At 40.0% G+C, this 14,292-nt stretch overlaps 1 protein-coding gene across 3 annotated transcripts; it reads right to left on the bottom strand.

Moving 5' to 3' along the window:
• Positions 1 to 3,986: 3,986 nt before the first annotated feature.
• On the bottom strand, positions 3,987 to 14,080 carry LOC148015272 (transcriptional regulator family protein). 3 transcript variants are annotated; one of them, XM_087665237.1, is made up of 8 exons: positions 13,537 to 14,074; positions 6,778 to 6,838; positions 6,359 to 6,636; positions 5,412 to 5,613; positions 5,153 to 5,305; positions 4,834 to 4,925; positions 4,536 to 4,657; positions 3,987 to 4,450 (listed from the first exon to the last, which is right to left on the bottom strand). In XM_087665237.1, the coding sequence occupies exons 1-8, from the start codon at positions 13,954 to 13,956 to the stop codon at positions 4,384 to 4,386; spliced, it is 1,395 nt and encodes a 464-aa protein (XP_087521363.1). In that variant the 5' UTR covers positions 13,957 to 14,074; the 3' UTR covers positions 3,987 to 4,383. The 3 variants fall into 3 exon arrangements, 2 of the variants coding, with proteins under 2 accessions (XP_087521363.1, XP_087521365.1); XR_015688326.1 differs by lacking the exon at positions 3,987 to 4,450 and having other exon boundaries at positions 4,628 to 4,657; positions 5,112 to 5,305; positions 13,537 to 14,080; XM_087665239.1 differs by lacking the exons at positions 3,987 to 4,450; positions 4,536 to 4,657 and having other exon boundaries at positions 5,117 to 5,305; positions 13,537 to 14,080.
• Between the last annotated feature and the right edge of the window lie 212 nt (positions 14,081 to 14,292).

Genomic DNA, 14,292 nt, shown 5'->3' with positions numbered 1-14,292 from the left:
TGAAATACATACAATATATTTTTGACCAAGTGGCTAAATCTTTTCCTATACACATTATAAATAATTTTAATCATTGTTCTCGTGTTGAATAGATATAGTACAAGTTTTGAACATCTACTATATCTTTTTCCAATGAGAATACACAAGGAAGTTTTCGCTTACTCAAAGAGTAGCTAATGAAATAAAGTAAAATCAAAGGCAACTAAAAATCATAGAAGAAAATTTTCTTATTTACTTTAGGGTGACATAGTTCATAAGAAAGTTTGTTTTTGGCCATATGGTCGAATCTATCCCCTTTCTGTATGATGTTTCCATTAATACTTTCTATTATGGAAGTTGAACTCATTCTATCTAATGTTTAAGTACTTTTTTCGTTTCAATGAAATTTGATACTTCATTGTATTTAGCAATTTCATTACTATTTTCTTCTTTCTAAGAGGTGACAATATACAAATGATAAAATCTCCATTTTCTCACTTATATAGGTATCATGAATAACGAAATTTATTTTGGAGAAACTGTGAATTTGCTAGTTGATCATGACATTGTTGCACTTGGGAGAGTGCATGCAATACATCCAAATGAGACATGCCATGGAGAAGCACTTGAAGATGGATATATTTCAATGACTATTGATAAATGTTTAAATGTAGCAACATATTTTCCATTCCCAACAATTGATGCAATGAAGGTTCATGAAGCTGTAGGTGGTTTTGTAAAATGGGAAAAGAAAGACGTGGTGGTTGTTTCAAACTCAATAACAATTCATGACGGAGGAGATGATTACGAATCAAACCATGTCCTACCTTCTGAGGATATTGATGTGCTTAGCATTCGTGAAAGTTGGAGAGAACGAACAACAATCATACATGCAATTTGTCTTTACAAATGCTTGTGCCAAAAACATGGAAGATACCAATGAAAATTATGTTTCTGCAAAAAAATCAATTTTTATTCAAAAGAGATCATATTTATTGTCAATAGAAAGCCTCGAATTATTGCCCCTAAAGGTGCAAACTTGAGGACTTCTATGGACTCCATTTCACAGGCTTCCATGATTGATTGTTACCAAGAAAAGTGTTGTCAATTTGCTAATAGAGAAGCAATGCAACAATTATGCAAATACTTTTGGGGATTGCAATTTGAAGACCGCACAAACTATGTTTATGACAAGTTTGAATCATCATACAGGATTGATTACTTGGGAACAAGGAAGTACAACTTTATCTTCAATGGACAAGTGGTATGTGGAAGGGCATGGTATGAGATTCATGGAATCCCAAAGATATATTTTTACAGGTACAAAACACAATTTGAGCATGGCGCGAGGAGGGCAATGCATGGAAACAAGGGGGTAATAAGAGCAGCTTGGGATCACACAAAGATGGGAAAAGCCATCCTTAGAGACTTTGTTAAGAAGAATGTAGAGCAAATGCCATACAAGAGTAGAACAATGCAAGATAGATCAAGGGAGACACAATTGGTCATCCCAGATGTTTACAAGCAAGTAGATATATGGGCAGAAGTAAATACAACATTGAGTGGTATTGGATGTAAGCAAATATCATTGTCCACCTTCAATCGTATTTGGAACACAAAGTTCAAGCATGTAACCTTAGCAAAGACAAGTGAGTTCTCCAAATGTAGTATTTGCTTGGAGATCAAAGAGCAACTTGCAGCAACAAAGTGTCTTCAAAAGCGAAATGTGCTTCTAAAGAAGCGTCAACGTCATATGTTACAGCAACAAAGTTGTCAGAACATATACTACAATTGGTGCTTAGCCTTAGCATTAGATCCAAATAAAAACTTGTGCATCATACATGATAAAATGGACCAACAAAAGACAGCTATCCCTAGGTTAAGGCTTCGATCAAAAGAGACTGAAAGATCTACTCAACTATACTAGTTTCTTTAACAAGCATGATTACACATGAACATGGAGAAGGTAGATATAGACATTTCTCACTCGATCTATGACCTCATGATCCTAACTTGACAATTGCCTCATTGTCGTTGTGCTTTAGAAACTTGGAGCGGCTACACAGACATGCAAATGGTGATCTACAAGTAGATGGAATGCCAAGATCAACCTCTGCGCTACTAAATGCCCTCAACTCGAAAAAAGCACAAAACCACCATCAAGGTATCGCACAAAATAAATCATACATGAAAGATAATATACCACAAGATGATCATCATCATTTCAAACGATTGTCAAAGAATTTACTACTTCAACTTGATAATTGTGGATCAAAAAATAAAAATCACTCTCTTTGCATATCTATCATTGCTTGTTGCACAAGGAACATTCAAGATGATTTAGCTTGGGTTTCTCATGGTGAATTATACACACGAAGACATCGATGCAATGTTCAGCAAATTTTCAGAGAAGCTAAGGACAAGCATGACCTTCACTTTTCCTCATCTTATGCAACATTTTCAATCATGCCAAATGACAAGTCCTACACCTTTCTTATTGGCACGTGTCTAACTTTAAGAGATACTTGTGTGATTCGAAAGATACACTTGTTGGTCACTCAAAACCTCTTCAATTTCGATTTTATATGCAAGAAGATACACATGTCATGCAATACAAGATGCATCCAAAGTCCCCAGACTGGATATCAAGAGAAGATGGCATTGAATTATGAAAGAGAGACCTTGTAAGAAAGCCTACTCTTCCAAAGGGTGTTCCAATGTTACTGCCCATGTTTGAGTACATTAAGGATCATCAAGAAGTAGTAAGTGAAGTTAAAGATTATTTGAAGTATTGAAAAAGATGATCAAATGTACAAGGATATGAAACAAAGTTCACAAAGTTTATAACACCAATGATTGATTATTGAAAATATATGATCTACTCTCTTCAAACTCCAAATGTCCAAGAATATTTATTTTTCATAGATTTCTTACCAAGAACACAAAGTGATGTAGCCAATATAGATGTAGATAATACATATGACTTCATTGGATTGGAAGAGTTGAATAATCACTATTGTGGTTCTCTGAGCAAACGACCCAAACAGGCATTTTAACCAATGCTTGATGTTAAGAAAGATGACTTTGTGCTTGTTAAACCTTCAAATCCAATATATCCAATATGGCTTGGTGCTACACTAAGTGAAGTCGATATAAATAGAAATTCCAAAAACTTCGACAAAGTACGTATACAATATTGAACACCAGTTTTTAGTAGTCAAAATACTACAAATGCAAAGGTGTATTTTAATTGTTGGGATAAATATTGGATGTGCAACAAAAAAGATCCTGAACGATGGGAAACAACAGATAGCATTGTCTTCTCTTGGATGAAGAAATGTACAAAATCTCCCAAAATTTTTAAAATTCCCCCAAAGGTTGTATTGAAAGCTAAAGAAAGTCTACAAGAATCCATCGCCTGAAGATTTTCCTTGAATATTTTCAAGGATATTAAAACTAAGGTGTTTATTAACACCACCTTTTTGAGTTTTCTCCAATCTCTTGGAAACAACCATAAGCAGTAACATGTTCAATTGCACCAAGTTCCAAATTAATGAAATTCCCAAAATTCATGAAATCCATTTTGATTTGGTTTTCCCATATTGATGGGAAATTCTCAAAATCCCGAATATGGAGTTTCCTGATGATGGACTAAACAAATACAGTTCTAATCTTCTTGACTTCTAAACCCAAGTCATGGTCATGAGGGCTAGGATTTCATATTGGATGGTAGCCATTGGGCATTTACTCATCTTCAGATCAGTGAAATGAGCACACGCTTCTAAAGCAGAAGAGCACAGCTGATGATGCAATGTAAAACAATAGCAGTTGTTTGTTTGTACACACTAATCTTGCACAGTTCCAATGAAGATGACTGATATATGGTAAGTACACAGACCAGCAAGACATATATGATAGTTTCTTTAGCGTGAAATACCAGGGGTCTTTTGAAAATAGGAATCCTGCACAGTTGAGCTAAAACTAACTCCTCTATGCCTCACACTGTATACCATCACACATCCTGTATTATTGAAAAGGTTCCGCATGATCTGTGGTCCACAATTGCAATAAACCTGAGCCATGGGGCTTGAGGGCAAAGTTTGCTTTATCATTGCCTTTACAATGCACTACCACATAGAAAAGAATACAAACACCCTTGCGACTGCAGTCCTAACAAAATTGTCTGTGTACTCGTTCAATCAGAAACACAATGTGCTCACAGTAAGCAGATGGGGCAAAGTGCCAATTGCTCTGTGGTACCACCACCATGTGATCTAGATTGATGTTGCTGCAAGACAGCCTATTTAGTTACATTGTGGCATACCATAGCTATTTTTGACCACTACATATTGTACAGACCATCGCCCTGCATTGTCAGGATGTTACATTCCTTTCTTAGCATTTTCATCTCTTTTCTACCTTCTTGTCAATTGCCCTTGACCTTTCTTCTGCTTCTTTTCTCTTTTGTTGCCTGCAGTACCAGATAATACATCAAAAAATGATTGAAAAGCAGAAAACGGACATTGGCTGGGTGCTGAGAGCCTCAGAATGCTTACGCAAAGGATGCATATCCTGCTCCAGCATTGGCAGTCAATAATGCAGAATGAGCACTTGCAGTTGCTATGGTTGTTTTAGTCACTGATGGCAAAGGTGGGGCAGCTCTGACATCAGTATCAACCTGACACAGCAAAACAGTAAATATTAAGGATACATTTAAGATGTTCGGAGCCTGTCTTTGTACTGATAGCATACAATAGATCAAAGAAGAATACATAAGAACATGCAGTATAGCCCTCAGGTCTAGAATGACAGACTGAATCGTGATTATAATGGATCGTTCACAAGACAATGCACCTTATCCCATTTGCTTTTCTTGTTTGTACGTCCATCTTGGCCTGTTACAGCTTGTGACCCAGTAGATGTAGGGACAGTTGTTCCAGCCACAGCTACAAACACAAAGCAATAATTTGGGATCCCACAGAAAATTGAAAGGCCAACACTTTCTTTGTTAGCACATTCATGTCCATTGTCTTCTTAATTATTAAAAGATACAAATACTCTTGCCTAAATCTCCATGTATAATGTTAATTTATGCACATGATGAGATAACTTGCATGGATGAACCTTTATACCTTACATTAAAAATTGGCCAGAGATGTGAACAGAAGCGCACCATTCTGTCCACCAAGGCCTGGTACCACAGGCTTTGTTTTGTCAGTCATGGATGTCACTGCTGCAGCCTGTACCCCACCATGTGTAAAGTCAATGCGCTGACTCTGCTTTTTGGCTTGCTCTTTCCTTTCCACTTCACGTTTATACTCCAATGCTGACAATCCAGAAGAAGGATAGCAATTACCATACAGCATGGCAAACTGATACTTTAGCCTCTATCGAACATATTAATCAAAGAAATAATTTAGTAAAGAACTCACCTAGTGCATCATAATAATCACTTGGATCGTATCCATGTGGATCAAAAACCTCTTTACTAAAACAGCTGCCTATTTGGTCAATCTCTTGATATTTCACAGCACGTTGTAAAAAGTCTGGATTTCTATAGCCTTTTGACTTCCGCAATTCTTCATTAAAGCTTCTTCCCGCATTTTTTAAAGCTAGATATTTTGCAAATTTTTTCTGCAAGCCAGATGGCAAACTTGACATATTATGCATCAGAAGATAGTCTGAACTCCATGTGCAAAATGCTATAAAGTGTAGCATTTTGTGCTCAAAGTCATATGTAATGTTACTCAAATGCAAATAAATCAAAGACCAACAGGAACCTAGAAAGGAAGGAAAGATAAAATCAGAAACTAGAAGCTAATTCCTACCTTTGATCCTTACGCACCACCCCACCCGGCCCACACAGTGAAAACACTGCCCCAGAAAAAAAGTTTCAATCCCAATACCTATGTGTAGCCATGAAGAAAGTCTTCATTCGTTTCACTTTAGATTGTCTCTTAATTTCTCTTAAGAAAGTGATCACACATTTTCCTTTGGCAAAAATACCCACAACTTGGTTGTTTGAACCATGATAACAGAAAACAGCAGGCAATTGATTGCCAGTTACTAAGAACTGCCCTGATCCTTTGTATTTTTGCAAACTAATTACAATGTGTGTCCAAAACAAAAGATTATTAGGTTCTTTGAACCATTATAACACAGAAAAAAACAGACAGCAGGCAACTGCAGGTTCTAATTCCTGCCCCAATCCTTGTGATCAATGAGTGACAATAAACTCACACAACTCGATAACACTATCTCTTTGCACCACCAAAGAAAAAGTAACAAACTGACAAAGATAACAATGCAATATATCATATACCAACTTGCAACATTGCATGAACCCTAACAATATTTTCCTTGAAGGAGAGAAATTCACCTGCAATTCATCCAAGCACTTTGTTGTAGGTGGTGGAGGAAGAAAATCAGCTAAAGGATCTGTTTCAGATGCATTGGTATCCAGGTTCTCTTTGAGATTTAACTTTTCTTCTAAGTTAGGAACAGCAGCAACAAAGGCTTCATCTTGTTTTGCCCCCAAGTCCCCAGGAGTAGTAGTACTGGTCAACTGCTCAGACTGATCATCTAACTGGTTACTGAACACTTTGTCAGGAGAGAGCACTTGTCCTTTGACAGGTGGTGATACTCCTTGGAAAAAACCTGAAACACGGTGAGTAATTTTAAATCACTTGTCTGAATAGTTGTCCTTAGCTATTTCAATCGAACCCAAAGCCTAACAGGAACATTTTTCTATCAATAAAAAGAATAAACCAAGGATCATTACGTTGTTAAAATTCTCACCATTGTTAGCTTGAATGTCTGATCCAAGAACAGCCCTCCCAATGCTCATTATTTCGCCTTCCTAAAATCATCAAAGTCCATCCAAAATAAAGAGCCAGTGAACATCAGCTCAGAACACAAGGTGCACTTCCCTCTATATAAGTATTCTCCTTCACACAATCATGATATCATCCTATATCACCTAAAAAGAATGTCAAAACCAAACATAAAGCTAATGTCAAAACCAAACATAAAGCTTACAAGGCTAACCAAAATCATCCTTCCAACTTCCAAGGCAGCTGTATCTGTCAATCTAATTATTTATATTTCAACTGAAAAGATCTCAGAAGGTTTGCAACCAAAATCCTTGATATTTATCATCCTTCAAGAGGACAACAATACTGTCCCACAAAAGCACATTGGCATGTGAAGGACCATGGTCATGCTTGGACCTAACGTGATAAGACTACATCAGTAATTGGACTTAAGATGAGGGATGCCATGATTCAGCATGAGGCAATGCAACGTGATTGGACTTGAGCATGTGATATTCAGTGATTGGACCTGAGTAACTCATATTCACAAGTTAGACCTGAGTGCATGACGTTTGGACCTGAAGTATGATATCATGGGTTTAGAGATTGGTTCTAACCCAAAAAACAATTAATGTTGAGTAGTCAAACTGTCAGTTGCATTACACATTCATATGAAACATACTTGACCTTTTTGTGGTGCGTTCTCTTTACAGTTTAGACTATGGATATTGTCTTCCAAGTTAATGTTTTCTGGATATTAACTCTAATCATGGATGATGCATGGATCTTGATTTGAATTAAGTTGCTTTGCTAGGTTTTACAACCACCTAATATCTACTTAAGCATTCATTTTTCATTACTGACAAGATCAATGTAGCAGGTAAAATATTTCATCCAGTCCCAACAAGCACACTATAATGTATTCAGCATCTATCATATATTATATCCTCATACCTCTAAAATGATCCCTAGCCTCCCCAAACCTCTCAAGTTTAAAATTCAAGTAAAACGAGCTAAGATCCCTCTCTTTCACCTCTCTCCCCCCCTCACCATGGTCCAGACCCAGCACTGTGTGTGTGTGTGTGTACCTCCGTCCTTCCACACCTCTCTCTCTCTCTCTCTCTCTCTCTCTCTCTCTCTCTCTCTCTCTCCACACACCCCCCTGCTGAAGATTGAGATGGGACAGTCCACACACATCTGAAGATGCATGCATCTACCAGTTATGCCACCAAGAGGTTGAGTCCAAGGAGCACTTTATTTGCAGATGTACTGTATTTTATGAGATTAGAGGGAGATTTCATTGCCTTTTCTGAGAGGGGTTTGGGCCTCTCCCCAAGGCAAAGGAGTACGGGGATTAGGAGCCAATGAATTCTTACAAATTTTTTCAACACTAACTCACTAGATGCTACCAATACAACACCACCACCACACCATCCACAAATCCAAGGGGTCACATTAGACCAAGCAGCAACACTCCGTAAACTTTAAAGCATGGCACCCACCACCCCATTGATGTACCCTACATCCTTACCTTTTGCAGATTCATGCCATCATTACTCACGATCAAAGATGAATACCCCCATTAGTGGACTCAATGACTGGGCACCCCATGGCAAATATTCTTGCCTCAACCAAGGTAGATTATTTCTAGAGAGTCATACTGATTGATTGGGGTGGGATCCTATAGGTCAATGGAAGGATCATAGAGAGATCATTTTGTACATGGTGATCATAGTTACTGTTCATTTTCATTTTCAGTGTCGTTCTTGAGTTGAGATGACATGGTCAAATGTACTCATTTATTTGTCAAATACAAGTATACACGCACACAGGTTCCAAAGAAGGACTACCCTGACACATCGGCCGAAGTTTGGCAATTCTGAAATCCTAGAGATGGGACTAGCTTCTAGGTTTATGATGGGATGTTTCTTGATAGAGAGAGAGATTGGCTCCTAGTTTGAGTTCACATGAGGGGACACTTTGGCAATCTAGCCAAAGTTGCAAAATCCGTGGTCACATGTTTGGTAGCATCAATGACAAGATGGTCATGTATACTATTCCGAGGCATTGTTGACTAATGCAAAGAGCTGCTATGATTCTTCTCTATTTTCAGGTTCTAGTACGATCGACATCAACATTAGGTTCTCTCTAAGGCACCTTGGTGGTGGCTTAATCAACCACTGCATGGGTATTCATGGTCCTATTCCAATGGTCTCTATTGTATGGACTACGAGGAGTCATTATCATTGTATCATTGTATTGTATCAGATCACCCATAATTTGAGAGAGGGTGTTGGCAATTAGTTAGCTCATCAGTGGGCTTGGGTATGTATAATTGTGGGCTAGGCACTGTAGATATTTTACAAATTTATATATTGTCATTATTATGGTAACTTGGGCGATTGTTTGCTAGCCTACCTGCATTTATGGTGGCCCCTAATGTTGGCCAACCTAATCATCTTTATGGTGTATTTCTATGCTATTTATGCAACTCCATCCTCCTCAATCACATCAATCATCACTTGCACATTCCCAAGTCTTGTTGGAGAGAGGGAGCCACTACTAGTGCCCACGCAGCTAGTGACTCACCATTGTATGTGACTATCTCGTGTTTGCTATATGGATCCCATTTCCCGAGCATATCTATGAGTTCTCCCTTTGCAATGTTCTTTTGTTCCCTCTTTTCTCGTGCTGTGCATTCTATTTCAGCAATCTTCTACGCTTCCATCATTGCATCCACTTCTAACAAAGAAGCACCATTGTCCATGATCCATTTTCACACCATGGGTACTATCAATCCCACATCCTTTTATGAAGATGTCTCCGACACCTCCAAGTGAAGAAACATTGATAAGGTTGGAGGGTCGTTACTCCCAAATGCTATAAATGTTTGATTTCTGGGCCATTTAAACCTCCAAATTTCACTTCTATAATGAGTGTAGCTTGAAGCAATCCCCTCAATCCAACACCATGGGCACCAACTCTTCCCGTTTCATGGTATCAACCCATCTACAATGATTAAAGAAGAAAAATAAAACCCACTACACAAGGCAAGTAGCTGTGCATATGAAGTGACATCCGTATCTTCAAAGGATATCCCCTTCCCTGCATTGAGGATTTCCTATTGCAGCCGATGTGGCTTGTTAATGTGATCCTTCATTGAAGTAGACTCATGGGATTCATGATCTGCATCTATAGACACCCGCTTCATGGGTATCAATTGGTTGTGAAGCTACTATGAATGTAATCATATCATATGTGCACCTGCCATATGCTTCACATGCCCAATGATTGCTGGTGTGCGTGAGAGAGAGAGAGAGAGAGAGAGAGAGAGAGTTGAAAGAGCTAATGTGAGCATTCAACTTGTCTCAATGTGCTTGAGCCTTCTCCAAATTCTCTCTCGAGTTTTGGGATCCTTGACCATGGGACATCAACCTTTTCGATCCCCATCTCCACAAGATCGTGAGACTCAAGAATGGCGATCTTCACCTTCTCAATGCTGAAGTTGTCTCCATCTAGCTTCTAATCCATGGGAAAGCAAGTAGAACAAGGACCTGCAATCCATTAAATCTTGGAAATCCATCTCTAAGTTGCTAGACATCCTTCTCCTACTTTGAATTCATTGCACTTCTCAGATAATTCCCCTTTGAGTCTAAAAATGCAACCAGCTAGGACTTCCTCCGCTCAATGACCAAGTCTATCTACTCCGAAATCTGAAAATGCATCCTTCTCAGCACTTGTCCTGCTGATTCTTTCGCAAAATCAGGTTCATGCAAATCCATCTAATGCCATGAAGGTCTAGGCAGCCCTCCCAATCAGCAGATGCAGCATTCCTTCCTCCAATGATGTGATCCTCAGCCAGCTCCAACCTCCAACCATAACTTGATGTGCAACCCTGCTACTTGCACTTGGACGCTGAAAACACAGCTCCCTTTGATCCGTTGAAACTCCTCTTCAGATTTGTCCGCCCTACTTCACTATTCTCATACCATGTCTGCGCCAAGCGACGTAGATGCACAGGCTGAGATGAAGAGTGGAACACATGCCCCTTGTGGGGGGGGAGGGAACTCTAAAGAGAATGAATGCTGAAGACTGAAATCTGAAGTCTTGCACTTGTACGCTGAAAACACAGCTCCCTTTGATGCGTTGAAACTCCTCTTCAGATTTGTCCGCCCTGCTTCACTATTCTCATACCATGTCTGTGCCAAGCGACGTAGATGCACAGGCTGAGATGAAGAGTGGAACACGTGCCCCTTGTGGGGGGGGAGGGAACTCTAAAGAGAATGAATGCCGAAGACTGAAATCTGAAGTAGAGTATGTACACAAGTGAGTGTCTGTTGTATGGCACTCAAAAGACTGCACAATCTCTCTCACTGACAAAAGTGCACGACCACATGACCGGTGGGAATCAGGTTGACTATCTGAATATGGCCGAGCTGCAGCCACAAAAACACCAACCTGCAGCCATAAATGTGCCAACCTGCAGCCCAATGGTCCACCTGCTGCTGCCTGACCTGCCTGCACTCACCTGTCCAACCTGCTGCTGGTACACACTGCCTACCCAACTTTCTGAACTGCCCAGGGCTAACCAACCTTCCTGCCACCTGCCTGATGGGCTGTCTACCTGTTTGCCACCCAACCAGCAGGCTGGCAACAGGCTGGGCAGAGGGCAGCTGATCCTCCAAGGTGTGTAGGCAGAAAAAGAGACGAGGAGAGAACACGCAACAAGGAGTGGAAAGAACGATAATGATCAAAGAGAAGGATAGGATGGATGCGCACAACATGTCCTTACATAGGGAATTTTTGGGCATCCTACTGAAATTAAAGAATGCCTTTTTCATGTGCAAATCCTTATGAGGCTGGCTCTCTAAAGAAAAATCAGGCCAAAAACATAATAATTTTGAGTTAATTTCAGTGGCTCAACAGTTCCTTCATTTTCACATCAGATTTTCTTTCCAAGCTGCTTGATTTCGGCTACATGAAGCAGTCATAAACTTGTTCCAACCATTCTGGGAATATTCTCTCCAAGGTTTAATCAAAATATGTTTACATTATCTTCAACCCATCATGACTGTTTTTCATGCCTATTATTGGACTCTAGGATCTTGAAATATCTTCTAAGCAGAAGATCCTGTCAAATTTAGAGCTAGAAGTGGACGATCACTTCATTAGATCCTCTGGTCTTGCTGTGCTTTTCATTGTTCAGAAATTTGGTATGGACTTAATCGAGAGACCTAAGTCAAATAGTTCTCTCTGTGATGAGGGAATAGAAGTATTGCCAACTGTCAAGATTTTTTCCTCTTAGTTCTCTGTCTGACTGGCTAAGTCTGATAGATAGTATTAGATATCTTCCTTATAACCTTTACCACATCAAGAACGTAAAATATAAAATTAATAAGGAAAGCTATTGAGAACTAATGAGATTGACAACATATGACCATATGTGAAGCGCCACATAAAAACCCTTCATTGGCCTAAGCCAAGCAATAGGCATACGGAGCAACCACATTAACTTTGGAAACTGAAAACAGGTTGAAACTGAGTGAACAGCTACTGCAAACAAATCACTCCTGCTGAAAAATCCAGATTCAGCTCAAACCCTGACTGGTTGCAAACAAGTCTCAAGTCTTCCCAGATTTTTGCAACCACCAATTTACTCTCTGATAGCACTCAACCAAATCATTAAATCCCACTTCCCCCCTTAAAACGTACATCTAGGCCCATTGTTGTCAGGTGTGCATGAGTAACTTGCATCAGTGAATCAACCAATTGTTGCGCACAATGCCTTTGTGCAAACTTTTGAGCTTGTCACCTTCACATTCATCAATAACATCTACTACCAATTGCAAAGCAAAGAGAAACAGAGTAATGATGAAGAAGCTTGCTTTGAACAAAATGCAGCTGCAAATGACACAGCCAGATAATGTCATGTCTTGAGAACTTTGGCAAAGAACTGCCAAGCATCTCAAACTGATAAGATTTCTTCCTCTCTCGGGGGGAGGTGGTCCCAACTTAGGAAGCCCGTGACTGTGTATCTAGAATCCAAACCTTTCCTTCTTGTTACTGCGCTGGAATTTCATTAAGTGTAAATAAGAGGGTTTGAATATCTTATGCACAACTCCTAGACATCCTAGATCTTATCAACAAGCATGCTGCCATGTCATCCCTACATTCATCAATAGAAGTTGTAAAGAGTGATTGCTTTGCAAATCATCTAGAAACTTGCTACCAAATGCAAAACACAACTATTTGATGAAGAAGCTTGCTCTTGTAAAAAATGCAGCCGCCAATGACATCGCTACACAATTTGGGGGTTTGAGAATTTCAAGCAAAAAACAGACAAGCCTTCTTGTGAGGCTCAACCCTTCTACCTTTATAATCTGTAATGTCTAATTGTGTATCCAAGGTCCCGAATTTTTCCACTCTGTTACTTTGTTTGAAGGCAATTAGTGTGAGCAAAAACTTTTAATATCCCCTAGGGATCCTACATCCTGCCACCCTGCTGCCTTAAGCACAAAAGGAAAAAGAAAGAACCCACTCGGAACATAATAAAGCTCTGATGGTTTTCATCAAGAGCCAATGAAAAGCCAGATAAAGCAGACCAACTGATCTATAAATGAATTAATTGGTCAAATTGATGAAATTAACAAGCAGCGTCAGCTGCATGACCAATCACTAATACTCTCCTTGTCCGAATTGTACCTAGGGTTACATGATTCTGAGGCAAAGGGCAACAATGAGATACCTCAGGTTCCGGCGACAGTGTAGCTTCGTCATGCTCATAGTCCACAATGAAACCATGCGGCGCAGCACCCACAGACCGATCTGCAGGAGGTTGGGGAGATATCACGGGGCTAAAGGCGGCCGCTGGGGGGTGCTCGGCTGGGGATACCGAATCTCGCAGCCGGGCAAACAACAGCTGCTCGACTTGTGCCTGATCCTTTGCCTCCATGACCGCATCCATGGCCGCTTCTGCATGCCTCTCGTCTGCCTCTACCTCTTCGTCCTTCGGCGAGGGCTGTGCGTCTTTGACAGCTTGTTCTTCGGCTTGTGGCTCGTCCTCCACCTCTTCTTCTCCATCCTCCTCCTCTTCCTCGTCCCCCTCGTCGTCGTCGTTGTACAAAGAGAGCAGGGCGATGCCCTCCGCCTTCCGCTTGCCCGCCATAGCCACTCCAGGAACGAAGCTTCAGTAAAAGCTCCAGCGATGCTATAAGAATTCTCAATAGAAGCACACAAAGCTATTTGTATGTACCTACCTGGTAAAGGCTACAAGGAACTCTTTAATCCTTGATCGAGTCACTTGGTAAAGCTATAAGAATTCTCAATAAAAGCACACAAAGCTATATGTATGTACCTACCTGGTAAAGGCTACAAGGAACTCTTTAATCCTTGATCGAATCACTTGGTCAGCTACAAGGAACTCTTTAATCCTTGATCATTCATCGAGTCACTTGGCCAACTACAAGGAACTCTTGGTAGGTCTATTGACAGGAGCCTAGCG

The sequence above is a fragment of the Lygodium microphyllum genome, chromosome 24 (assembly GCF_053477565.2).
Source record: "Lygodium microphyllum isolate KBCC chromosome 24, Lygodium_microphyllum_v1.1.10, whole genome shotgun sequence".
NCBI lineage: Eukaryota > Viridiplantae > Streptophyta > Polypodiopsida > Schizaeales > Lygodiaceae > Lygodium > Lygodium microphyllum.
This window is presented reverse-complemented; position numbering and strand designations above follow the sequence as displayed.